The sequence below is a fragment of the Cnephaeus nilssonii genome (assembly GCF_951640355.1).
Source record: "Cnephaeus nilssonii genome assembly, chromosome: 11".
Classification (NCBI taxonomy): domain Eukaryota; kingdom Metazoa; phylum Chordata; class Mammalia; order Chiroptera; family Vespertilionidae; genus Cnephaeus; species Cnephaeus nilssonii.
The window spans coordinates 34,684,726-34,711,233 of record NC_137082.1 but is presented as its reverse complement, the minus strand read 5'-3'; the positions used below and the strand labels follow the sequence as shown (position 1 = coordinate 34,711,233).

At 44.1% G+C, this 26,508-nt stretch overlaps 2 protein-coding genes across 3 annotated transcripts in view; one reads left to right on the top strand and one right to left on the bottom strand.

The window, feature by feature from the left end:
• Positions 1-26,130, top strand: part of CDK5RAP1 (CDK5RAP1 mitochondrial tRNA methylthiotransferase) — a 48,365-nt gene extending 22,235 nt beyond the window's left edge. The window contains exons 12-15 of one of the 2 annotated variants that reach the window (XM_079783760.1): positions 1,596-1,742; positions 7,785-7,925; positions 13,530-13,848; positions 25,859-26,130. In XM_079783760.1, coding sequence (XP_079639886.1) covers positions 1,596-1,742; positions 7,785-7,925; positions 13,530-13,619 — 378 coding nt within the window. In that variant the 3' untranslated portion in view covers positions 13,620-13,848; positions 25,859-26,130. Of the gene's footprint in view, positions 1-1,592; positions 1,743-7,784; positions 7,926-13,529; positions 13,849-25,858 lie in introns of both variants that reach the window. The other variant, XM_079783761.1, reaches the window with a different exon arrangement.
• Positions 19,798-22,784, bottom strand: LOC307107483 (vomeromodulin-like; the record flags this gene model as incomplete). Its single annotated transcript, XM_079784722.1, has 4 exons — positions 19,798-20,230; positions 21,745-21,846; positions 22,159-22,685; positions 22,731-22,784. 4 exons carry the CDS (start codon positions 22,782-22,784, stop codon positions 20,011-20,013), a joined length of 903 nt encoding a protein of 300 aa, XP_079640848.1. The 3' UTR covers positions 19,798-20,010.
• Positions 26,131-26,508: the final 378 nt, after the last annotated feature.

The following is a 26,508-nucleotide window of genomic DNA, read 5'->3' as shown; positions in this document are numbered from 1 at the left end:
AGACTTTGGTGTATTGATTTTTCTCTTATTCCATACTTTTGTCTAGCTCATTGGTTCTCCAACTGTGTTATGATTTTAAAAAAATATATCTTTATTGATTTCAGAGAGGAAGGGAGAGGGAAAGAGAGATAGAAACATCATTGATGAGAGAGAATCATTGATTGGCCACCTCTTGCACGTCCCCTACTGGGGATCAAGCCTGCAACCCAGGCATGTGCCCTTGACCTGAATCATACCTGGGACCCTTCAGTCCGCAGGCTGACGCTCTATCCACTGAGCCAAACCAATTAGGACTGTTATGATCTTGTGTGTGTGTGTGTGTGTGTGTGTATAAACATGCACGCATACCATGGTGTTGGATGATGTAAAGGCTTTTCAAGGATACATTTTCTTTTTTTTTAAAGAATAGTTTACTGATTTTTAGAGAGAGGAAAGGAGAAGGTGAGAGAGAAACATCCATCTGCTGCCTCCTGCACACCCCCTACTGGTCATCAAGTCCGAAACCACTGTATGTTCCCTGGCTAGAATTGAACTGGCAACCTTCGGTGCCTGGGATGACGCCCAACCAATTGAGCCACACTGGCTGGCCAAGGATAAATTTTCTTTTCTTTTTTTTGAACTAGGTAATATATGCTCATGGTATAAAATTCAAAAGGTCAAAATCATATGTAGTGAGAAATTCTTCCTTCTTCCCAGGTTGCCTAGTTTTTTAGTTCCTTCCCTGAAGGCAACTGCTCTTAGCAATTTCTTCTGCAAACTTCTAGAGATAGTTCATGTATTTAAAACATATTTATATGTATTTTTTGTACCCCAAAGTTATTATACACGTTCATTTGTACCTTGTTTATTTCTGTTAAGAGTATATTTTGGGGCCCTGACTGGTGTGACTCAGTTGGTTGGGCGTCATCCTGTGCACCAAAAGGTTGCTGGTTTGATTCCTGGTCAGGGCATAGGCCTGGGTTGTGGGCTTGATCCCTACTTGGGGCGCATACAGGAGGCAACCCATTAATGTTGCTCTCTCACATCGTTGTCTCTCTCTCTCTCTCCCTTCCTTTCCCTTTCCTCTCTCTCTAAAAACCAATTTAAAGAACCTTTAAAAAAAGTATATTTTGGAGAGCAATCATATCAGTATATATAAAACTATCTAAAGCAATCATATCAGTATATATAAAACTATTTTTTAACAGCTATGTAATAACCCATTGTGTAAATAATAATTTGTTTTACTAGTTACCTATTGATAAATATTTAGGCTGCTTTGCATCTTGTGACTTTATAACCATGTGGCTAAGTAACTTGGCATATGTACAAATGTAATTTTTATTCTTAGGACATTCTATAAAAATGTTGAAAACAATTTTGAGTCTGTAATTTTTATGTGCTAAATTTAAAATTTAGGCCTTGCAAAAACGGTGATTCCACTGCATAGCTATCTTTTTCTCTTAGAAGGCTCTCAGAACTAGAGAACCCTCGGGGTATGGCCTGGGTTTCCTGTATACGTGTCTGTAACTTGCAGGTGGAATGAACATGGTCTCCCGCTGTGGATTCTATAGGTCCTTGGTGACCTCCCTCTTTAAAAATTTTTTTCATAGAAGACACGGGCATATCACAGGCTGGAGGATGATGTCCTGGAAGAGGTAAAATTAAGGCGTTTGGAGGAACTCATCACTGTCTTCCGAGAAGAAGCAACGAAAGCCAACAAGACCTCTGTGGGTTGTACCCAGCTGGTGCTGGTGGAGGGGGTGAGACCATATGTATCTACGTACATTTCATTTTTTGTAACACAGTATGACTCCCTTTATTTAGATTTTCTTTGATTCCTTTGATCAGTTTTTATAGTTGTCAAGTATACAGATCCTGTATATGTTTTGTTAGATGTACACCTACGTATTTCCTGTTTTGTTTTTTTAAGGTATTGTAATTGGCTGTTGTTTTTTTTTAAAAAATATATTTTATTGATTTTTTACAGAGAGGAAGAGAGAGGGATAGAGAGTTAGAAACATCGATGAGAGAGAAACATTGATCAGCTGCCTCTTGCACACCCCCCACTGGGGATGTGCCCGCAACCAAGGTACATGCCCTTGACCGGAATCGAACCTGGGACCCTTGAGTCCGCAGGCCGACGCTCTATCCACTGAGCCAAACCGGTTTCGGCTTGGCTGTTGTTTTTAATTTCAGGTGTCTGTATGTTCATTGCTATAATATAGACATAATTGAGTTTTGTATGTTTATCTGTATCCTGTGACCTTGCTGAATTCATTTAATAGGCCTAGGTGTGTTTTGGTAGTTTTCTGTGTAGATGTTCTTTTTTCCTTCCTGATGTTCTAGGATTCCCTCTTTTATTGTTTCCTTTCTGTGTGCAGCAGTCGGCAACCGATGGTCCGCGGACCACTGGTGGTCTGTGAGGTCCGAAAGGTTGGTGACCTTTGGTTTAGAGAACTTCCTTTAGACACTCGGGCAGCAGATTCCCTTTGTTTTCATTTATCTTAGAATGTCTTGATTTCTCCATTCATTTCTGAAGGATGTTTTTGTACTAAGTGAAAGCATTAGGGAAAAAGTATGTGTGCTCCTTCTTTCTGGAAGCTGCATCATATGTATATTTTTAGAATCAAAATTACTGTCTGTCTTTAATCCTTTCTTAGAAATGTACTGAATTTCAGGAAGTTTGTGGTTTCTGTAGGCTTCTGTGGTCAAGCCTGGGGACCTTGCCATCATTTAGGGAGAGCACTAAACAGATGGGATAAGGGGAGAGTTTGGGAACTTGACCATTTGTGGAGCTGCATGCTGCAGCCAGTGGAGAGGAGGGAAAAGAGACAGGGCCTTTTCTGTGACCTTTTCTGAGTTCTGGTTTGGGAAAGGAGACTCCTGCTCCATGCCTCAGGATATGGCAGCATCAAAGCCACCAGTAGCCTGGTGTTTGTGTTTGTTAGGACTCTCTGGTAGTGAGTAACAGTGAGAAATTTGTTCAAGTCATTCAGGCTAAGCTAAAAAGAGGTTTGTTTTTGTGTGTGTGTTTTTGGCTTTTTTTTGTACAAAACTTTATGGAGCCCAAGGGCAGGAATACTGTCAGGTGTCTGGAAGGGTCTCTATCCAGCCTGGGAAGCCCTTGAGGCTCAGACTTTCTTGTCTCCTTAGACCTGCTTTTCCTGCTTCTTTATTTGTGTGGCAGAATAGAGCAGTCCTGTAATTCTTGCATTTTCATGTTATTACTCCAGCTATTCACAGACTAAAGTTTTGTCTCTCAGCCCCAATTCAAATTTCTAGGAGTGGGAACCTGATCGATTTGGCTTAGGTTAGGGATTTTCCTGTGATTCGGTCCAGCTGTGGCTGATGGATGGTGCTGCTGAGCTGGTTAATACTTCGAAAGGTGTTTGCCTGAGCACTTATGTCTGCCAGGAAATATACACTTAATGGTTATCAACACATGGAGTCTCACCACAGTGGTTGGAGGTAGTGCTGTTATTAGCCTCCTTTTATACTCGAAGAAATAGAATAACTATTGATCAGCTGCCTCCTGCACGCCCCACACTGGAGATCGAGCCTGCATCCCTGGCATGTGCCCTGACTGGGAATGGAACCGTGAGATAGAAATATTGATGAGAGAGGACATCTATTGGCTGCCTCTTGCATACCCCTCACCAGGGATTGAGCCTGAAACCCAGGCATGTGCCCTGACTGGGAATTGAACCAGCACCCTCTTGGTACATGGGTTGATGCTCAATCACTTAGCCACACCAACTGGGCTGGATTTTTGACAGGTTGTTTTAACCCCAGTCAAGGCATCACTCAACCTGTAAAATGTAAGACCCTTTTTTTGGGGTACAAAACTTTATGAAGCCCAAGGGCAGGAATACTGTCAAGTATTGTACTTACAGTAATGTACTTCTGTCCTTTCCCCTTATCTTTTGTGCTCTTGCTGTCATAGATTTTTACTTTATATTCCAAAATATATTTATATTTTTGTTTGAACAATTATTTTCTAAAGTAATTTTTTAAAATGTATTTTATTGATTTTTTACAGAGGAAGGGAGAGAGAGAGTTAGAAACATCGATGAGAGAGAAACATCGATCAGCTGCCTCGTGCACCCCCCCCCCCCCCCGCCCCACTGGGGATGTGTTCGCAACCAAGGTACATGCCCTTGACTGGAATCGAACCTGGGACCCTTCAGTCCGCAGGCCGATGCTCTACCCACTAAGCCAAACCGGTCAGGGCTAAAGAAATGTTTTAAATGAGAAAAAAATCTTTTATATGTACCCCCCCCCTTTTTTTAATCCCTTGTGTACATTCACGTTTGTATTTGCTATCCTTTCCTTTGTGCTTGAAAAACTTCCTTTAAAATTTCTTGTACTGAAGATCTTTTAGTAATGAATCCTCTCAGACTTTATTGGTTTGAAAAAAATGTTTTTTCATCTACCTTTTAAAATATATTTTCATTGGTTATCTATTTATTTATTTTAATTCATTGATTTTAGAGAGAGAGGGAGGAAGAGAGAGAGAAACATTGATTTCTTGTTCCACTTATTTATGCATTCATTGGTAGATTATTTAAAAAAATTTTTTTATTGATTTTAGAGAAAGAGAGGAAGTGGGGAGAGAAGAAGAGAGAGGAATATCGATTTGTTGTTTCATTTATTTATGCATTCATTGGTTGATTCTTGTATGTGCCCTGACCAGGGATTGAATCCACAACCTTGCATATCGGGATGATGCTCTAACCAACTGAGCTATCTGGCCAGGGTCTCATCTCAGTTATTGTATTCTTCTTTTCTGACTGGTTCTTTTTTATGGTTTCTATCTATTTATGCAAGTTCTTACTGATTTCATATATTCTTCCCCTAAGTTCATCAAACATCTTTATAACCAGTGTTTTGAACTCTGTATCTAGTAATTGCTTGCTTCCATTTTGTTTAGTTCTTTTTCTGGAGTTTTGTCCTATTTTTTCATTTAGGACCTGTTCCTTTGTGTCCTCATGTTGGCTGCCTCCCTGTGATTTTCTATATGTTAGTTACAGCTGCTACGTCTCTCCATTGTGGCAGTGTGGCCTTATGTAGCGGGTGTCCAGTGAGGCCCAGTGGTGCAGATTTCCTTGGCTGGGAGGTTGGGGCCCCAGAGGTGTCTTTTGTGTGGGTTGTGTATGCCCTCCTGTTTTAGTTGAGCCTTGATTGCTGTCAGCACATCAGTGGGTGTGATTGACTTTCAGCCTGACTGGCTGTGAGAACTGGCTGTGACTACAGCAGATGAGCTGTAGTGAGGGGGTGGACCCCCCGGAGTGGAATTTGCTGTAGCAGGGCTCTGGTGCCTCCTGAGTTCACCCTTTGTGTGTGTTGTTTGTGGAGCTAATTGTGTGCTGCTCTGGGCTGAAGCCAGCCACCAGGTGTTTTGTTTTTGGGTTTCTTGGGAGGGGCTCTCAGTCTAGGCCTCCCAGGTCATTCGCTGCCTGTGCCTGGCCTGGGTCCACCTCAGGGGAGCTACAAAGTGATACGCAGTTGGTAGCTGCCTGCCCTGGGTTTAAGAATGCCTGGGTGAGGCTAGCTGTGAGCTGAGGTCAGCTGCCACTAGTGCCAGGCTTGGGTCCGCTTAACAAGAGGTACAGTGTACGCCAAGATCAGCCATTGTTTGGGGTTTGTGGACCTTTGAGAGATTTTAGGAAAGCCCTCAGCACTGGCTGAAGCCGGCCACTTGTGTAGGACTGCCACTAAGAGATTCTGCTCCAGCACGAGTTGGTTGGGGTGGGGTCTCAGGGGGTCAATCTCCAGGGTAGGCAGTTTGATGGAGGCTCAGACTTGGCACCCTCCTCTGCCTGTGCCTGTGGGAGGGCTCAACAAAGGAATCATGGTACCTGCCAGCACTTCTGTCTGGGAGAGTGCTTTCCCTTCAGTCCTGGTTCTGAAGCTAGACAATTCAGTTCCTCCCTGTATGTCCCTGGTGCTTTTTAAGCTGCTGTCTCTTCACTGGAGCTTAGGGTATGAGTGAGTACGGCTCTGTGTGGGCTCTTTAAGAGGATGTCTGGGTCTACAGCAGTTCTCTGTCTCACCCAGTCGAGTCCCTGCCGATTTTTTATAGCCTGATGTTGTAGGGACCCTGTCCTGGCACTGGTGCTCTGGGCTGGGGAGCCCAGTGTTGGACTGGGCCCCCTTGCTCCTCAGGGGAACCTCCACAGCTCAGATATACCTCCTGAATCTTCAAAAAAAAATTATACTTTACATTCAATATTATATTACTTTTTAGTGTACAGCAGAGTTTTCTCCTGAATTTTAACTGCCACATGAGTGTGGGACTAGTCTGTTTTGCATCTCCACCCCTCTTACCAGTTTTGATGTGGCTTCTTTGTATCTTTAGTTATAGGAGTTCTGTTCAGCTCATCTCAAGGGTGGTGGTTTTATAATTTCCTGTAATTTTGATGTGGTTGTGGGAGGAGACGAGCACAGTGTTTATATACTCTGTCATCTTGACCAGAACTTCATTGGTCTGTTTCTATTGACTGCTTTTTCTGCTGATTGTAGGTCACACTTTTCTGCTTCTGTGCATATTTAGTGAGTTTTGATTGGATGTTGGGCATTGCAGTGTTCACTTATGAGTGTCTGGATTTTGCGTTTGGCTTTGTTCTGATAGGCAGTGGTGTTACTTACAGTCCCATTGATCCTTTCAAGGCTTGTTTTTAAGCTTGGTTAGAAAAGCTTTTTGTTATAGGGATGGTTTAGCCTCATTACTAATTTTTGGCTCTTCTGGAGTCAGTACTGCATGTCCCAAGGAATCAATGAGGACTCTTTAGAGGTAGATCAAATGATTCCCAGCCCCATGTGAGCTCTGGGAGTTCTCAATAACTTTCTTTTGCCTGACTTCATGGAGTTTCCCTCTGTAGAGGAGCATGTAGTGGTTAGTATTCAGCAAAGACTCAAGGGATCCCTTTGCACACTTCCATAGCTTTTTTCTGCTAATCTCCCTCCTGTCTAGAACTTGTCCCACAGTTTCTAGTTATGCAGGCTTCCTGTACTCCAATCCTTCAGTCCAGAGAAAATCACCATGCTCTGTCTTGAGATATCCCTCCTTGCTTTGCATACTCCGTCTCGCACGTGCCTTCTGGCAAAACGCAGGGGTGATTGGAGGGCTCATCTCATTTGTTTTCCTTCTCTTGGGGATCACAGTCTTATGTGATCTCTGTTCAAAATCTGAAAAAAGTTATTTCATACCTTTTGTCCAGTTTCCTGGTTACTCAAGTCTTGAGGATAAATTTGGTTTTTGTTACTTCATCATGGCTGTAAGAAAAAGATTTGTGTATAGTCTAGAAGTTAATTCCATCATTCTGGTTTTATTATTCTCCTGGCCTTGTTTTCTACATGTGTGATGGAGACACTGGTTTCAAGTCTACCTATTCATCAGGGGCATGTAACCCGGGCCAAACAACCCCAGAACATTCCTGAGTGATTACTATGAAACTGCTAGGTAAAGTGAAAGTTGGTTTGCGAAGAGCATCACCCATAAGTCCTTGGTTTCAGGCCTATTTGAGGTCCATTCCTGCTGAAACGAGTTCTGTAATCAGACTCATTGATTGAGTCATTCACTAATATAGCATCAGCAAAACTTTATTGAATTTCTGTTATGTGTCATGTATTGCCCTTGTTGGTGGGTCAGTGGTAAACAGTCTTCTTCAGAGATTCCTTGGTTTAGGAATGTTCTCTGAGTAAGACCCTTGGGGGGTCTGAGATATAAAAGGTGTACTTTCTGCCTTCCAAGAACTGATGACTATGACAGGTTCATACATTCTCCTCTGTTCTTTTTGCAGCTCAGTAAACGCTCTGCCACCGAGCTATGCGGCCGGAATGATGGAAACCTCAAGGTGATATTCCCTGATGTAGAGATGGAGGATGCCACTGACTCAGGGCTCAAGGTCAGAGCTCAGCCTGGGGACTATGTGCTGGTGAAGGTAAGGTGTCCTTTTGGGCTTTTGGCTTGCCCTGTGAATGGGGTGTTGGATTGGGTAATACAGGGGAATGAAATTTTTTCTTGGAGAAATTCTTTAGTAAAATAAAAATCTCTTTTCAATCTAAACAATGGAAGAGCACCTTGAATTAAATTTTAGACTGTTTCTAACTAATGCCTTCTTGTTTTTCTTCTCTTTTTGGGAATTTGGTGAGGTTGGAGTACATGGTAGCATATAGTTTCTGGGTGCAGAGAGGCCAGGAAGTATAAGTGATTTTTAGTGGGTTGATAGTTCTCTGAAGCACCAGGAATTTAAGTAGCTTGCTTAGGGTCACACACCAGCATGTGGTAATGTAGAGATTTAAACTGAGGCAGCTCAGATCCTGAGTCCACATTTTTAACCATTGTACTATTCAGTCTTTCTCATAGTTCTCTCTGCCAGAGGTAAGTGTGCCCTTCAAGATCTCTGAAGCTCCAGGCATCCCAAACTTACATGCGCTCCAGTTTCCTGGGTCTCTTCCCTGGACTGACAGATCTAGCTGAATGGCTGTGGAATTTTGCCTTTCTTCTTCCTCCCTCCCCTCCCCTTCACTGGGATAGTCCTCCTTTCTTCTCTCCTTCCTCTACTTTCTTCTTCTCTCCTTTTCTTCTTACACTTTCACAGGTCTGCTGTTGCCTTCTTCCTTTCCTTCTGGTCCTCATGTCCACTTTGCTTCAGAACCAGAGGCTGGCAGGACACACACTGATGAGGCAGGCAGGAGCAAAGCTGCTTCTCCAACACTGAGCTCTGGAGCATCTGCAAAAGAGAGCGGAGAGGTGTTTCTTTTTCTGCTTATGTTGATCAGTGTTTTGTTCTCTGACTTATTTCTTAGTGCCTTACTTTCTACTCTGCTTTCTGTACTTGCTCTTACTGTCACCTTCGTCTTAAATCATGGGAGCCATGGTCCATGGCTTGCACTGAGGGAGGCTCACTCCCTGGCATATAACGTTTTTGGATTGACCAGGAAATTTCTACCAACACAGTTCTTTTTCTGTCTGTCCATCTGACAAAAACTTACAACACAATCAGTTAGCTAGTTGGTGACTTTATGATCCCACTCCCTTCTGTCCTTGTCCTGACTGGGGATTGTTTTACTTAAACATTGCCTAGGCATTTTCTAAGTAGAGCAATTCCTACTAGGCAGCAATGCGACTGATCTAGAAACAATCCCTCATAGGCTTCTACACTTGTTCTTTTTTTTTTTTCCACACTGTCTTATTTTCTTATTTTTCTCTCTTCTGAATGTTTGTTTCTTTGATTTTCAGTTGCCTTCCCAAACCTCTTCCTGTCTTTACACTGTAGCTAAGGGTTATTTGAAAAAAGGAATGAGGGTGGGCTGGGTTTTAGTGTTATTATGATATTCTTTTGTAAAATGGAAAAACTCCATTTGTTAAGGAAGGTAGAAAGTTATGCTGTATTGCTAGGTGTACTCTTTTATGCCTAAGTGACATAAGCCCCACAAGTAAGATTTAGTGGGAGCATTAAAATGAAGAAGGAGCTGTGGAACCAGGGATCTGTTGGCTTTTTCTCTCTGTTGCTCCTCTCTGCTGTTCTCATTTGTCTTCACTTAAAGTTTCTGGGCTGTGCTTTAACCATTGTACTACTCCCTCATAAATTTCACTTTCTTATTTCTCTTCTATGGTACTTATTTGATTAGACCTTAACCCTGGTAAAAGTCATTATCTGCATCTGCCACCCTATCAACTGAACATTTCTGGGGAAAAGCACAAAGTTAATCTGTATTATATAGAATAGGTCAGATGATGGTGATTGAAAACTCAAAATATAGGGGCTTAAATAAGGTAAGCATTTTCTTATAAAAATCTAGATTTAGATGGTCCAGGACTGGCAGTTGTGATGGCTCCATGATCATCATGGGTCCAGGGCCCTTCTGTTTGTGATCTCTGTGTGTGTCGCCTCCGTTCTGAAGGTTGCCTCATGATCCAGTGTGGCTGCTCCAGCTACCATTCCCATACGCTAGGCAGCAGGAAGGAGGAAGAGGAAAGGGGAAGGGCATGCCCTCTTTCTTTCAGGACACTGCGTAAGTTCCACACACTATTTCTGCCATAATACATACCTCACCAGGCTTCAGATAATCTGAGAAATGTGGCCTTTTGTAACCTGGGCATGTGCTTTTGACTGGAATCGAATGGGGGACCTTTCAGTCCACAGGCTAACGCTCTATCCACTGAGCCAAACCAGGTAGGGCACCCACTCTCTTCTTAAATCTTCATCTACCTATCCAAACCCTAGTCTCAGCTGATGTCTGCCGTATATTTTATAGAGAAAATAGATACAGTCAGATGAAACCTCATTGTGTCATCATTATTTCCACCAGCTTGCTCACATCTCTACATACATGCCGTCTGCTCGCCTTGCACTCCACAGGAAGCATCTGCATCTTCTGTCAGTGCTATTCCTTGTGCCTTCTCTTCCATCCTTCCCATCTTCTCAAATAATTTCACTTTCTTTTCTCTCTTGCATCTTAATGTGGCTAAAATAGAATGAATTCTTCCCACTTTCCTGCAATTTTTGTCTTTTTAAGACTTCTCTATCTCAATAAATAGCACCACTCACATGCTCAAGGCAAAAATCTAGCAATCATCCTAGAGACTTACTTTCTTGTACACCCATCCACAGCCCATCTGTTTCAGCTCTTATGGAGTATATCTTGAACCTGACCATTTCTTTTCATTTCCAAGCCACCATCGTTTCGTGGCTGGGAGATTGCAGTATCCACTTCACTGGTCTTCTGCTTCTGTATTTTAAAATTGAATTGTTTTATTAAAGTATATCATAAATGTAGAAAATTGCCACATTATAAGTGTTCTACTTGATGAATTATAAAGTGAACCTACCCATGTAACTAACACCCAAGTCAAGAAATAGAATATTTTCAGGGCCCCAGAAGCCCCCCTTATGCAGTTGTTCTGCATCCTGATTCCTAATGTCATATTTTAGTTTTGCCTATTTTTTATTGCTATATTATTGAATCATACAGTACATATAAATTTTAAAAGTTTTAAAAAATAAGTTTTTATTGATTATGGATGAGAGAGAAACATCAATCAGTTGCCTTCTGCGTGCCCTCTACTGGGGATTGAGCCTAAAACCCGGGCATGTGCCCTGATTGGGAATTGAACTGGTGACCTCCTGGTGCATGGGTCAGTGGCCAACCACTGAGCAACACCGGCCAGGCCAGTATATATTTTTGGTGCCTGTCTTCATTCCTTAAAACTTATGTTGTGCAGTTCATCATGATTATACAGGAGTGGGCAAAAGTAGGTTTGCAGTTGTTTGTATGGAGAAAGACATGCAAGTTAGGATTATTACAATAGCTTTATTAACTCTGTGTTTTAGGTACTCACAACTGTAAGCCTAATTTTGCCTACCCCTGTATTTATCCATATTATATGAATATACCACAACTTATTTATGCATTATACTGTTGTTGGCCATTTTGGTTGTTTCCAGTTTGGAGCTATTATGAGTAGAACTAGAGGCCCGTTGCATGAAGATTCGTGCAAGAATAGACCTCCTTTCCCCTGGCTTCGCTCCCGGCTGCCTGGGAGCCTGCAAGTCTTTGCTCCCGGCTGCCCGGGAGCCTGCAGTCTTCACTCCCAGGTGGCTGGGAGCGAAGACTTGCCCACTCCTGTAGCTCCCTCTGCCCCACGGCCTCCCCCTCATAGCAAGCGTCCCGCCCCGCCTGGCTGCTCTACACCTGTGAATGCAAATTAACCTACCAACTTTGTTGGGTTAATTTGCATACTCCTGATTGGCGTCGCAGAGGTATGGTCAATTTGCATATTTCTCTTTTATTAGTGTAGATTGCTATGATGTTCCTGTACATGTGTTTTATTGCACATACATTTTCATTTCTGTTGGGTATATGGCTTGGAATTGCTGGGTTATAGGGTTTGTATAATAGAAATAGCTGAGGTGAGAGGGGAGGGAGAGATGGGAAGAGATTATCCAAAGAATTTATATGCATATATGCTTAGCCCTTGGACAAAGACAATAGTGTGGTGAAGGCCTGGGGTGGGGTGGGAGCTGGGTGGAAGGAGGGGATGGGGAGCAAATGGAGGACATCTGTAATTCTGTAAACAAAAAAACAACAAAAAAAGAAATAGCCAAAGTGACTATCATTTTTAAAAAAAAATATTCACTTGAGGATAGTTTCCCATTGATTTTTAGAGAGAGTGGAAGAGAGGGAAAGACAGAGAGAAATATTGATGTGAGAGAAACACATCAATTGGTTGCCTCCTACACGAGCCCCAACGAGGGCCCGGGCCTGGGAGGAGCCTGCAACTGAGGTTCGTGCCCTTGAATGGAATCCAGTCTGGGACCCTTCAGTCCACAGGCCAATGCTCTGTCCACTGAGCCAAACCGGCTAGGGCGTGACTGTACCATTTTACACTCCCACCAACCGTGCATGAAAATTCTACAGGCTTCCTATTTTCTGCTTCCATTCTTGTCTTCCTCTGGTCTGTCTGCCGCACAGTAGGCAGTGTAATCTTTCTAGATCAGATTACTTACTCCTCTGCTGAAGCCCTCCAATGGCTTCTCATTGGAGCCAGCATGAAATGCAAGGTGTCCAAGGCCTTATGTATAGATCTGTCCTAGCTTCCTTTGCAGCCTCTCATTCCCTCCACTCTTTCTTAGTCCCTCTCCTCCAGCCTTGGTAGCCTCCTTTTTGTCTCTCAACCTAGTTTACTGTCAGGGACTTGGTACATGCTGTGTTGCTTGGGAGGCCCTAGATCTTTGCCTGGCTTCATTTTCTAAAACTTGCCGATTCTCTCTCAAACATCACCTCCTTGAGAGGCCTTCTCTGGCCACTGTTGTGCTAGAGCAGCTTTCCTTCCGCCTTGCTCTTGTCACTGTTGACTACATTAGTCCATTTTATCTTCCTAGCATTTCTCAGTGCCTGAAATCATCCTCGTTTGTTTCTTTACATATTATTGTCTGTGTTTTTTTCCCCCCTGAAAGCTCCTTTGAGGTCAGGGAAAACATCTCTTTTGTTCGTCTTACTATTTCTAGCACCTAGGACTATTCCTAGAATATTAAATACTCAATAAAATATTTACTAATGGACTGACTTGTTCTCATGGTGAGAAATGAGACCACTGGTACCTTTGGGGTCACATGCTTTTACCTCTTAATTAGAGATGAAAGAGCCTTTCTCACCAAATTTTGGCCTTAAATATCCTAAGGAAGGATTTGACTGGTCCAGCCTGGATTACAGTTTACCCCGGGAGTTACGAGGGCAGAGTCTGTGATGGGCAGCTCACAGCTGAACCTTGGTTGATGTTGGGGAGGAGCCATCTCCCAAAAGAAAAAGGAATGGCTGTTTGGGACTGACTAATTTTGGACTTTTAAAATCATATGCATTACCATTGCATCCAACACCTCTTCCTCCCTGGATTGGGGGCATACGGGAACCACACAGTCTCTGCTGGCCTGGCGTCTCCATCAGGTCCCTTGTGGTGGCCTCTCCTCTGGAGGCTCCACATTATCTACCTGTGGTGCAGTCTTGGTTACCTTGCCTTCTCCTGACTGATTTTCTTTCAGATTACCTCCGCCAGCTCTCAGACACTTAGAGGACATGTGCTCTGCAGGACCACTCTGAAGGACTCCTCAGCCTATTGCTCACCTGAGTGATGACTTCAGAGTTGATGTGGGCGGTCCTTGCCACCAGGAAGGGAGATGACTGGTCACTAATGAAAGAAGTAATGAAGCATTGAAGACAAGCTGCAAGTGGTGAAGCAATTTTATGTCAAATGGAGAAATGCATCTCTTTGCTGCTATATGAACAGCCGTTATAATCATTAAATTTACCTAAACTAAAGTGGTCCCTCTGTCTCTCTACATGATTCTCATTTCTTCATTGGTAAGTGTTTCTGGGATTTTCTCTAGAATGTCCCGTGTTAAGTGATTCCCATGCCAATTTCTGCTGTGGACACTGTTAACCCCTCTGGTTTTCTCCCCTGAATCCTAGGAATTAGAGACTGAAGGAGAGGCCAAGGTGGAGAGAATCATTTGCTTGGGAAAACTGCTCTAGATCTTTCTAACATTTTGGTTTGATGACATTGACTCACCTGCTTACCTCCTCATTTTATTCTCATATTTTACCTGAGGATTTCCCTCTGGACCTCGTTTTTAGCCTGTCAGTTCATTCCTTGCCTTCAGGTCTGACAGCACTTGGAGTTTTGGGAGACATCATTACCTATTAGTAGGCTTTGGACACTCATTCTTGGCCCATTCATTACTAAGGTTATGCCATTCTCTGAGTATCATGTATTCTGAAGCTCTGATAATAGGTGAATAAACATTTAGAATTTTTATGTTCTCTTGATTAATTGATTCCTTTGTCATTATAAAATGACCTCTTTAACCCTAGTAATATCTTTTGCTTTGAAATCTACATTGTCTAATATTACTATAACCACTTTGGCTGACTCCTTCCCTCCCTTTTTATTGAGATTACAATTCACATAGCATTGATTTCACCATTTTAAAGCGTACAATTCACTGGTTTTTAGTATATTCACAAGGTTGTGCAACTGTCGCCACTATCTAATTCTTTAACATTTTCATTTCTCCAAAAGAAACCCCATACATATTAGTGGTCACTCTTAATTTTTCCGTCCCTCTATCATTGGCAAACATTACTATATCTTCTGTCTTTGGATTTGCCTATTCTGGACATTTTGTATAAACTTAATAATATAATATGTGGCCTGTGTTTAGCTTCTTTCACTAAGCATAATGTTTTCAAGGTTCATCCATGTTGCATAATGTCAGTACTTCATTCCTTTTTAAAAAAATATATATTTTTATCAATTTCAGAGAGGGAGGGAGAGGGAGAGAGACAGAAACGTCCATGATGAGGGAGAATCATTGATCAGCTGCTTCCTGCACACCCCACATTGGGGATCTAGCCCACAACCCGGGCATGTGCCCTGACTGGGAATCAAACCATGACCTCCTGGTTCATAGGTTGATGCTTAACCATTGAGCCATGCCGGCTGGGCTAATTTTTCTTTTTTAATGGCGCATAATGTCAATCAATGTAATGCTCCATGTTAATAGAATGTATTGATTATTAGTTCAATCTCCTTAATAGTTCTAGATCTACTTATATTTCCCATTTCTTCTTGAGTCAGATTTGGTAGTTTGTGTGCTTCAAGGACTTTGTTCATTTCAATCAGGTTATCTAATTTGTTGGCATACAATTGGTCATAGTATTCTTTTATAACCCCTTTGTTTCTCTAAGATTGGTAGTAATATCCCCTATTTCATTTCTGATTTAGTAAATTGAGTTTTCTCTCTTCTTGTCAGAATTGCTAAAATTTTGTGAATTTTGTTGATTGTTTCAAGGAACCAACTTTTGTTTTCATCAATTCTTTTGATTTTCTATTCTCTATTTCGTTAGTCTCTGCTCTAATCTTTATATTTCATTTCTTCTGCTTGCTTTGGGTTTAGTTGGTTCTTCTTTCTCTAGTCCTTAAGGTGGAAGGTAATTTATTTATTCGAGATCTTCTTTTTCTTTGTCTTTTTAAAAAAGGACTTTATTATTTTAGAGAAGTTTTAAGTTTACAGCAAAAGTGACTGGAAAGCACAGAGAATCCCTATATACCTCATGCCCCCACACATGTCCCCCATCAGAGTGTACATTTGATGAATCTACCTTGACTCACCTTTATCACCCAAAGTCCATAGTTTATGCTAGGGTTCTCTCTTGGTATACACTCTGGGTTTTGACAAATGTATAATGACTTGTATCCTCCATTAAAGTATTATACAGAATAGTTTCATTGCCCTAAAATTCCTCTATGTTCTGCCTATTCTGTTTTCCACAGAGGTTGAACCATTTTTACATTCCCACCAGCAATGCATGAGGGTTCTGATTTTTTCATAGACTCATGAGTACTGGTTGGAAGGTTTTCAAGTAGGGAATGTGTATTAAAATAAAGAGCACTCTGGCTGCCAGGTGGAGGATGGATTATAGGTGACAAGGGCAGGGAAGTCAGTAGCCCTACTAAATGATGTTGGTGACTTGGACTAGGATGGTGATGGAAAGAAACAGGAAAATGGGGAAAGGTGTTCTTGAGGCAGAATCAACAGGACAGGATCTGTTCCTGGGAGAGGGAGGAATGGAGAATAATTCTCAAGTGGCCGGCTAGGAAAGCTGGGTGGATTGTACTACCATTTACCAAGATGGGATTGACTGTGTGAGGTACTGGCCTGGGGAGAAATCCAATCCTAAGGTTTGGACAGAGCTGAATATAATAGTGTGATTTGGACTTTATTTTGCGGGGTGCTGCCCCTTACGGTGAGGAAAGCCCAGTTGCTGGTCCTGCTTGGCACCTCTAGTCTTGGTGTCCACAGTCTGAGCTCTTTTGTTTCCAGAGCAGATATGTTATGCAGACACTGGACATAGGACGGAGGGTCTCTGCCTGGTATAGAGATCACAGTTGTGTTTCTCAGCCCATTCTTGTAAACTTTTCTGGAGTTGTCTTTACAGGTTTCCTATTTGGCTTGGCTTCCTCTAACAGCCACTTGGCATGGCCTATAGTTGCTGAGCTGGGACCTAGATCCTTTGCTGCCTTGCTCATGGTAGCACCAGGCTCTTCTTACTTGCTCTGTTCCATATATCTTTTAGCATCTGGTCTGTGCCTTTCCCTGTGTAACATGTGATGATGGGGACATTGGATCCTAGCCCCTGTGTGATTTTCATGTTGGGTCAATGGGCAAAAGAAAGCACTTGGAGTTGGAGAGGGGAGGGAAGAGGTATGGGAAGAAAAGTCTTCATCATGGTCATGATTATCTCCTAGTGCCCTAGATAAATTAATCCTGGCCATTGCGGCCTCATCATTCACATTATTTATTTTATGTCCTTAGTATGTATAGTGCTTTTACTTATCATGAACACACTACAAAACTCCTATTTGTGGAATTGAAGACAAGTGAGTCATTTTCTGCATGAAAACAGGATAATTATTAAAGAGATGATTACAAAATACCCCAAACCCTATTCTTGATTTTCTTGCACATGTTAATTCAAGGTGACAGTGGTTCCAAAGAATAGTTGACATGTTCAGAACACTATTCAACTTGGCTCCTTAATCACAAGGATGTCCTTGACTCCATAAGAGAAGTTTCAAAGTGCTTTCATTCTCGGAAATGCTTTGGTATCCCACGTGCTGGGTTTAGTTTGCTGCCTGAAGGTCTCTCTGTGGGGAGATAAAATAACTGATTATAACTCTTAATATATAAGCTGGCTGCAGGCACAGGCGGTGCCAGCTGTGCCCTCCATCTCCCATATATCTTCCCCAGTTCTACCCTCATCATTTATTGTTTTCCTGGTGACAAATTTAAATAAACATTTCATTCTATTAGTGGTTTTTAATGAATGAAAACCTACACAGGGAAGAGAAGGTTTCTTGGACAGCACTTGTCCTAAGGATGGGGATAGGGAGCAAGTCAGGCCAGTGGGAGCCTCAGAGGTTATTTCTCGGTGATTGTCATTGGAGCTGTTCCAGAAAGAATTGGATGGTGAAGCTCCTGGTAGGTGGGGGACCACCCAGAGGTGGTGGAGCCACGACACGGATTCTGGTGTCATCATTTGGGCCCGGAATCGAGCCACTGCTGACGCTAGTACCATCTCTGAATGTTCAGGACTGACGATTTTATTGTTGTTACACCAGTTTGTGTTGTGCTTTCTGCCACTTGTAGCTGAAATACAGCTGGCATTCATCTGATCCTATCCCTTGACTCAAGGCTGACTTTGGGAGGCTAAGTGATGTGTCCCAGGCCGCCCAGAGGAATGGGGTGTAGGAGCAGGAGGTAGGACACCAGCACTGAGGCAAATGCTGATTTCACCACCCTCTCCACGCTAGTAATTGATTTGGCCACAGATATGGGACTTTGGGGGTGAAATAAATGTGGGAATGTACAACTTCTGAGGTTTGAGCCAACATGAAAGAAGTTGTTATTTATTTTGGTCAGATATTACACTCATGAAGCATGTTTATTAAGAATGGAACATCTAAGGGTGATAGAGCTTTTAAACTTTATTGCTCGTTCATATATCTTCCCCAGTTCTACCCTCATCATTTATTGTTTTCCTGGTGACAAATTTAAATAAACATTTCATTCATTCTATTAGTGGTTTTTAATGAATGAAAACCTACACAGGGAAGAGAAGGTTTCTTGCACAGACTCTGTGTTTCTTCTACTCTGGGAATTGTAAAATGTCACCATTTTCCTGATTTGACTGTCTTGTTGGCTGCTGTCCCACCAATTCCTACTATTCCAGTTTTCTGGGTATGGTTGGCACATTGCAAGGAATTTCTGCCTCTCAGCCTCCCTGGTGTGAGGGCCTGGGACTGCTCCTTGCTCAGGCTCCACGCACATGTGCACTTTGCACACCATCTGGACCTGGGGAGCTACCACCGAGCCTCTAAGGGGCTTTTTGTCCTTTATGGCCTGATAACGAGTCTCAGTAATTTGGAGAAGCAGGTAAGCTGCCACATTGTGTGCCCTGAGCGTGCTGAGGAGTTGGTTGGGTGCTTGGAGGTACCCGGTGTTGCAGCTCACAGCCCCATCTCCTGTCTGTCACCCAACGGGATTCCTATGGGGCTTGGCCATCTCCCTGCATTGACCTGGGCAGCCCCAGGGAAGTCAGGTGTTTGTACTCACAGTTCTTGCATTCGCTGAAATCACCGAGGTCAATGTCACATGATGTTGATTCTTTCATCTGTGAATTAACCACCAGTTAGCTTTGCAGAGGACATGCAGAGTCCCACCCACCTCCACACCCAGCTCCTCTTCTCCTTCTTCCCTCTCCTACGTCCCTTCTCCCTCTTCTATTTCCTGGCCTTCTTTTCGGCAGAACCCATCCTCTCTCCCTATCCCCGCCAGCTTGAGGCATTGTCCTATCCCACTGCTGGGGTCAGAGGGAATGTTGCATCCCCTAGCCTCTGGACTCCTGAAGGCCGATGTGTCCTTCCCACGTTCTCCCAGCATCAGGCCATACCTGAGGAGAGGGCTTCTTCCTGTCTTCCCACAAATGACATAGACCTTTGTGGTGGTGCCCGCCCCTTTCCTATGACTTACTTTCTCTTTCATGGCAACTGTCAGCAGTTGAGAAATGACATCATCCAAGGGCAGAGGGATGGGGAGAGGCAAAGTATCTGTGAGCCTGGGAAGATACATGTGGAGAGCTGTGTGATTTTGCATTTCTGGATTTTGTCCAACATTGGAGATAACTCATCTATTGATGATACAGCTGCAGTGATGTCCTGCTGCTTACAATTTGCAACCACCTGAGCCCTTTCACCTTCAGTTATAGTCATGAAGGAAGAAGTGAGGATACCTGGGAAAATCATCAAAGTCGGACATCTGACCCAGTGTTTCACATGGAGGAATTTATCCTTCAGATATTGTGCACTTTAATGAGCAGATATGTGTGGTACCTTAGTAATTAGAGTTGGGCAGAAAGTTAATAATTGGAGAAAATCCACTATTTCATAAGGGACTGTTAAATTATAGTGCATCTTTATAAATGGTAGATTTGACATAAGAAGAAGCTATTTACTGATGCAACTAATTCCATGAAAAAAAATTTTTATGTGAAATAATTGGAGTGCAGACAGGTGTCTATAATACCTGCCCATTTCAGTGTGTGTGTATGTTCATGCATATTTGTTGCCAATCCAAATATCTCCGAAAGCCAACAAAAGGACTGGATTCATTGGTTGTTTCCAGGGAGTACCCTTAGCCAGTTGGTGTATATGGGTGGGCAGAGACTTCACTGTATAGCTTTTTGTATCTTTTGAATTTTGATCCAGGTAAATGCATTGCTATGCAACAAAACTGGAACAAAATAAAATGTGTGCTTAGTAGGTAGAATGTAGGGCAAGTGAGGGATGGCTGTTCTCAACATAGTGGTCTGTTCTTAAGCAGAGACCTTTCTCTGGGCCTCTTTTATTGATCATTGAAAGCATTGGGTTGGCTGAGCTAATCTATGAGGGTAACCTCCTTTGTACTAGGGGGACATTCTGACATATAGGCTTGTTGATCCAGAAAATGAGAAAAATGGTCTCACGTACGTCTTCACCAACTGAAGGTACACTTTTGTAGCCTTGATGTCTTTGTCCTGGACTTGGAGGCTGACACATTGGGTGTCATTTGTGGAAACACCAATTTTCAGAGTCACATCCCCATTCATTTGAAATCCCAGTATGCTGATTACAGGTCCTAACAGGCTGTGGAGAACAAGATGCAGGTGAGGGTGGGTGTGAAGAGATCAACCAATGAACTTACATGCACATATGCATAACCCATGGACAGAGACAATGGGAAGGGGGGCAGTGAGGGCCTGAGGCTGGGGTGTGTAGGAGGACGGGAACAGGCTGGAAGAGGTTAATGGGGGAAAAGGAGGACCATGTAATACTTTCAACAATAAAGAAAAAAAAAAGATAGAGGTGAAACCAGACCTGGCTGCAAGAGGTTGCTCAGCTAAAGTGATAGGCATTTTGGGAGTCAGCCTCATGAATTTGTCCAGGTTTTTGGAGACAGGGAAAGTTTGGTGCTTTCTAATGAGCATGACCCATGGTTGAACATCCCCTGTACAAAGGACTCAGAGGCTGGCATTCCATAATCATTGGAGAATCCCTCTCTTGACCAAACTTCAGGAAGTCTTTTTTTTCTGGAGACACCAGGCTACTTGTAACTGGATGCTCATTACAGGTTCACTTTTGTGCCCAGCACACCAGCTGTCTATTGTGTGAGTGACAGCATAAGAAAAACCCACCATTTGCCACACCTGGTCTTATTAACGTCACGTGCTCTGAAGAAGATGAATGGCTCTTCCTACCACTGCTAATTGTGTTGGTCACAGACATGGGCTGTGGAGGCAGAATGCCTGGATTCAAGTGTTGTCACTGCCACATTTCAGCTGTGTGACATTGAGCAAGGTTTATAACCAGTTTGTGGGTCTCAACTGGTTTCCCAATCTTGAGACAGGACTGCTTTCTTGATGAGGTTGTCAAGAGGCTTTGGAAGTGGAGAGTGCCTCAGTTAAGTGCCTGGATGGAGCTCAGTCAGGGAGAAGTACCAGTGCTGTGGGTTAGTCCAAGAGTCCTCTTTTCCCAGGGGCGTTCCTGCCCTTCTCATGCCTTTCTGTGTGCCCTGGGCCTGTCCTGTGAACGTGTTCCTCTCCCACATGTGGACTCTCACCGAGGACAGGGCCCTCTTTTAGTTCCTTCCTCTGTGCCAAGCATGAGGTCTGGTACAGAGTAGTGCATGTTAGGTGGATGAATGAACATGGCATGCATTCATGTTTACATTGTTAGCTTCTGGAGAGCAATCAAACATCTCTGTCTCCCCCAACTGCCTAGGACAGTGTTTGTGAGAGTGGGCTGCTTCTCTTTGGAGAGTGAAGATGGTTTGGAAGCTATACTTGCCATGAACCCAGTGTGGTCAGTAGGAGGTGCCCTCTGTGGTTTCTCTCTACATTGGCCATCTGTATAAATGTGCATGTTTCACAAGGAATTTGGGTTTCTGGCTTTGTTTACACTCTTTGAAGCTGGGGTTCCATGGGGTCATTATCCCACCTTGGTCCTCTGGGCTGGAAGAGAGGGGCTAATTTGCTGCCTAATTTGCTCCATCCTCAGACATCCTGATTTACTCTGTGTTGTCTCTGCCCAGCTCTTGGACACTGGATATTAAGGACCTGGTCCCAGGGCAACCCAGGTGACTGATTTGGAGACAGGCTCACCCTTTTCCACCTATGAAGGCAGTAGTCACAGCTTGAACGAGGATCTCATCATCTGTCATGGTCAACATCATGTTCTCCACAGTTGCTTTTTGAACCTCTAATCTGCAAAATGACAGCATCCAGGGTCAGTCCTGACTCAGGAATCAGCCTGAGCAGCAGGAGAAATGCCTTTGAAGCAGCTAACTACCAACCTACCAACCCACCCATCCCCTGGATGGCCCAGTCCTGTTAGCCGCCCAGTTCCTTAAGCTCAAGAAATCTTGTTCATATTTCCCCCCGAAAGACACAAAGCTAGAATATTGCTTTGTGAAAACATGGCTGTCCTTCTCCATGGGTTTGTAGGAGGTTGAACTTCAGTATTCCCAAACGTCACTTTTCTCTTGTGCCATACCTTAGGGTCAAGGAAGCACTTACCCTATCAAGAGATCTTTCACGTTAATATTTCCCAGCACGCCTGAGAGTGCATCGTTGATGCCATTTGGCACTGCACTCTTCAGTACGCCCTCGGTGGATTCTTTGAGCTCGCCGACTTTGTTGAGCACACCACCCAGGGGCAGGGGGAGATTTGACAGAAGAGAAGAGTCCTGGTCAGCTTTTTTTGCAGGATCCTTCTCCACAGTGTTGGGTAGTAGGCCGCCCAGGGCCCCTTGGGCCAAGGGTATCAGGTTGCTGACAGCATCAGTGGCTTTTGAGAGCGAAGACAGTGGTGACTTTGAGGACTTGCTGTTGCTCCCCTTGCCCAGGACACCACTAAGGCCACCGTCACCAAGGATATTGAGGGAGGAGGAGAGGTCTAACAGAGACAGCACGTCCAGGTTGGACACTGTGTCTAACACTGTCCCAAGCACACCGGCCAGATCCACATCCGCACACATGAGCATCTTCTCAATCTGTGGTGGCAGGGTGGTGTTCAGATCTGAAAACGGCGAAGAGATATTTTCCTACTGTTAGCTGCACAACTGGTTCAGTCAGAGGACCCTTCCTACCTGGAGAGCCAGCACCTGCAGCATTGTCATCAGGGTGGAGGAGGTGCTAACCATGGGTTTGCCTCCACACTGGAGAGAAGCAAGTCAGGGAGAACTCGAATCCTAGGAGACGGTGTGGAAGGGAAGGCGGGTCAAGAGCCAAGTGGCAGAGCTGTGACGTCACAGGGTCCTTTCCTATCATGCTGCCCTTGATGGCTGGAGAAAGGAACTCAGAAGAGCTGTCTCACCTGGATGACAGTCAACCTTGGCTGCCTAGCACGAAAGTGAATTGGACTGAGGGACAAGATACTTGTTCCCCTAGAGTAGCAGGAGGAAGAAGTCTGTTAGGACCTGCCCCTGTGAAGCTTCGAGGCCATGGCTTTTGGGGCCTTGCTGCTGCTTCCCATGCCCAGGGCTCTGCAGTCTGGAGGGCCTTTGCCTGTGTGGGTGATGTGGACGCACCTCCCATCTTTTGCGTGTATGAACCTCAAGACCCGCACAAGAGTGTTTTGGTCAGCATTGTTTAGAGTTGAACACAATTGGACAAAAACATAGTTGATGTATACATCCTGGAGTATTTATCAGGAAGAAAGTCTCAGGGAAAATGGACAAAAATTCCTCATAGATAAATCATGTCACAAACATACATATGAGAGACAGTGCAAGCAGGCCACCTTTTGAGAAACTTTATGACATGTAGTGCAAACTTTAGATTCAGAATGAGAAGCCACTTGACATAACAATAAAGAAATGACAAGGGAAAAACGTTCAGGCTAGAAGCTTCCTCTGGTTGGGAAAGAGGGGAGGCCGGAAGAATATGCAGCCCAGTAAGTGTCATGGGGCCTTCAGCCCAATGCCTGGTTTTATTCTGAATCTAGATTTTGATTACAAAGGTATTTGCTGCGTATATCTTTTCAGTTTTTGTATGCTTGACAATGAAATTCACCACCACCACCACCACCACCACCACCACCACCAAATACTGCTTGATGGGTACATAGCTGTCCTTTTTACCACTGTCTGAACTTTTCTGTATATGTGAAGTATTGCATAATAAGGCAGGATGGTCAGAATAGTGGGGCACATGTTCTTAGAGGAAAGCAGTGATGGGTGAGCTGTGGTAAGTAGGCAGTTGCCGAGTTTCTCCACTGAGCCAAACCGGTTTCGGCTTAGTTGCCGAGTTTCTCTCTGTCACCCTGTCTTGTCATGCTGGAAGGTTGACCTAGGCCATGACTGTAGGGCCGTTAAGGGTAGCCATGAGGACTTTCCTGCGGCCTTCGTTTGATGATGAGTCCTATTCCCTTCTTATTCCCCAAATGGACTAAGTTCTTTGCCAAGTTTTGCAATTCCTGACTTCCTTTGTCCTCAGGCCCTGGGAAATTGCTGGGGGACAGAAGTCCACATCTGAGAAGGGAACTTGCAGAGCACGAATCTGGTCAAGGGATTTGGACGTGGGCCTGGATTTCTTTTTTTCTGGCTCCTGTCAAGCAGGTTGATGCTTTAAGCACCCATGGGTGTCTGGGCTGAGCTCTGGGCCCAGCATTGAGAAGCTGTGAGATTTCCTGGCAGTGTTCAGGCGTTAAGAGTAATATAAAAGGCAGGCAAATGGAGAAGTTGCTGGATCCAGGAGGTCCCTTCTCCAAGCTTGCTTTGACATATCCTAACCAATGTGTGGACTACAGACAAGAGCCTCAGCATCATCTTGATTTTATTAGAAAACAAGTACTGCCCTGACTGGGAAGGTCAGTTGGTTAGAACATTGCCCTGATCCCTCAGGTTGCGGGTCAATTCAGGGTCAGGGCACATACAAGAATCAACCAATGAATATATAAATAAGTGGAACAACAAATCTCTCTCTCTCTCTCTCTCAAATCAATAAATAAAAAATTTAAAAAGCCAGGCTGGTGTTGCTCAGTAGTTCAGCATGGACCTATGGACCAGGAGATCATGGCTTGATTCCCAGTGAGGGCACATGCCTGGGTTGCGGGCTCAATCGCCAGTGTGGGGTTTGTAGGAGGCAGCAGATCAATGATTATCTCTCATCATTGATGTTTTTCTCTCTCCCTCTACCTTCCTCTCTGAAATCAATAAAAAAATATTTTTAAAAAATTAAAAAAAAAGAAAACCCATACTGCTGTGCTATTGCTATAGCAGAATGTCTGGGAGTGGGGTGCAAGTGGCTTGTTTGTTTGTTTTTTCAGTCTTGGTAGGGGGCACTTATAATCGAACTAGAGGCCCAGTGCACAAAATTCATGCACAGGGTGCGGGGTCCCCTCAGCCCAACCTGTACCCTCTCCAATCCGGAACCTCTCGGGGGATGTCCGACTGCCAGTTTAGGCCCGATCCCCAGGATCGGCAGTCGGACATCCCTCTCACAATCTGGGACCACTGGCTCCTAACTGCTCATCTGCCTTCCTGCCTGATTGCCCCAACTGCTCCCCCTGCTGGCCTGGTCACCCCCAACTGCCCCTCCCACCAGCCTGGTCGCCTCTTACTGCCCCCCATGCTGGCTTGGTCGCCCCCAAATGCCCTCCCCCACTGGCCTGGTCACCCCTCACTGCCCCCCTCTGCCGGCCTGGTCGCCCCACACAGCCTGGTGCTCGGTCATTTGGTCGCCCCTTACTAACCTGCCTGCTGGCCTGGTCGCCCCACGCAGTCTGCTGCTCGGTTGTTTGGTCACCCCTCACTAACCCCCTGCTGGCCTAGTCGCCCTATGCAGCCTGTTCGGTTGTCTGTTCGGTTGCGATGGTCACTTAGGCTTTTATATATATAGATAGCTAGAGCACCTGAATTAATCTGAAAAATAATTATTTTATTTTTATTTATTATTTTTAAATATTTTTATTGATTTCAGAGAGGAAGGGAGAGGGAGAGAGAGAGAAACATCAATGATGAGAGAGAATCATTGATCGGCTGCCTCCTGCACGCCCCCTACTGGGGATCAAGCCTGCAACCCAGGCATGTGCCCTTGACTGGAATTGAACCTGGGACCCTTCAGTCCATAGGCTGAAGCTCTATTCACTGAGCCAAACCAGGTAGGGCTAATTATATTATTTTAAATCTTAGAACACATATAGTTATGTGAATAGGGGGTTAATTTTCTTATATGTGAATAGGGGTTAAGTTATTCTTAAAATTTCCTTTTCAAGGCCTGTGTGAAACGATTAAGGAGGTGACTCAGCTGTGAATCCAGCAAGCAGAACAAATAGCATGGTCAGACCGACCCACCAGGAGTCAAAACATCATCTCATTGCCTGATGACTGATTACAATAGCTGATGTCTGCGGACCCCCAGGCCTGCACGTAGCTGCATTCCTCATCCTAGTTCCTTCCCCTTTATAATCCTGTCCCCTGCACCTTGCTGGAGGCAGGATTTGATGCTTGTAAGCACCCTGTCTTTTTGGTTGGCTAGTCTTCTCAATAAACGCCTAATATGATTAAACTCTGCCTTTGTTATTGGATAAAGCGACAGGCAGCCTGAGCCCAACGGGGGATCTCACTTGAGGATATGCTTTTTTTTTTAAACACACACACACACACACACACACACACACACACACACACACACACACAAACAACACACACACACACAAACAAACAAAAACAAAACAAACAAAAAAAACACCGTAATTTTTTACAGAGTGAAGAAGGGAGAGAGGAAGAGAGAGGGAAACATTGAAGTAAGAGAGAAAGATTGATAGGTTGCCTCCTGTACTTGCCCCAACTGGCGATTGAACCTGCAACCTAGGTATGTGCCCTGACCAGGAATCGAACCCGCAACCTTTTGGTGTATGGGTTA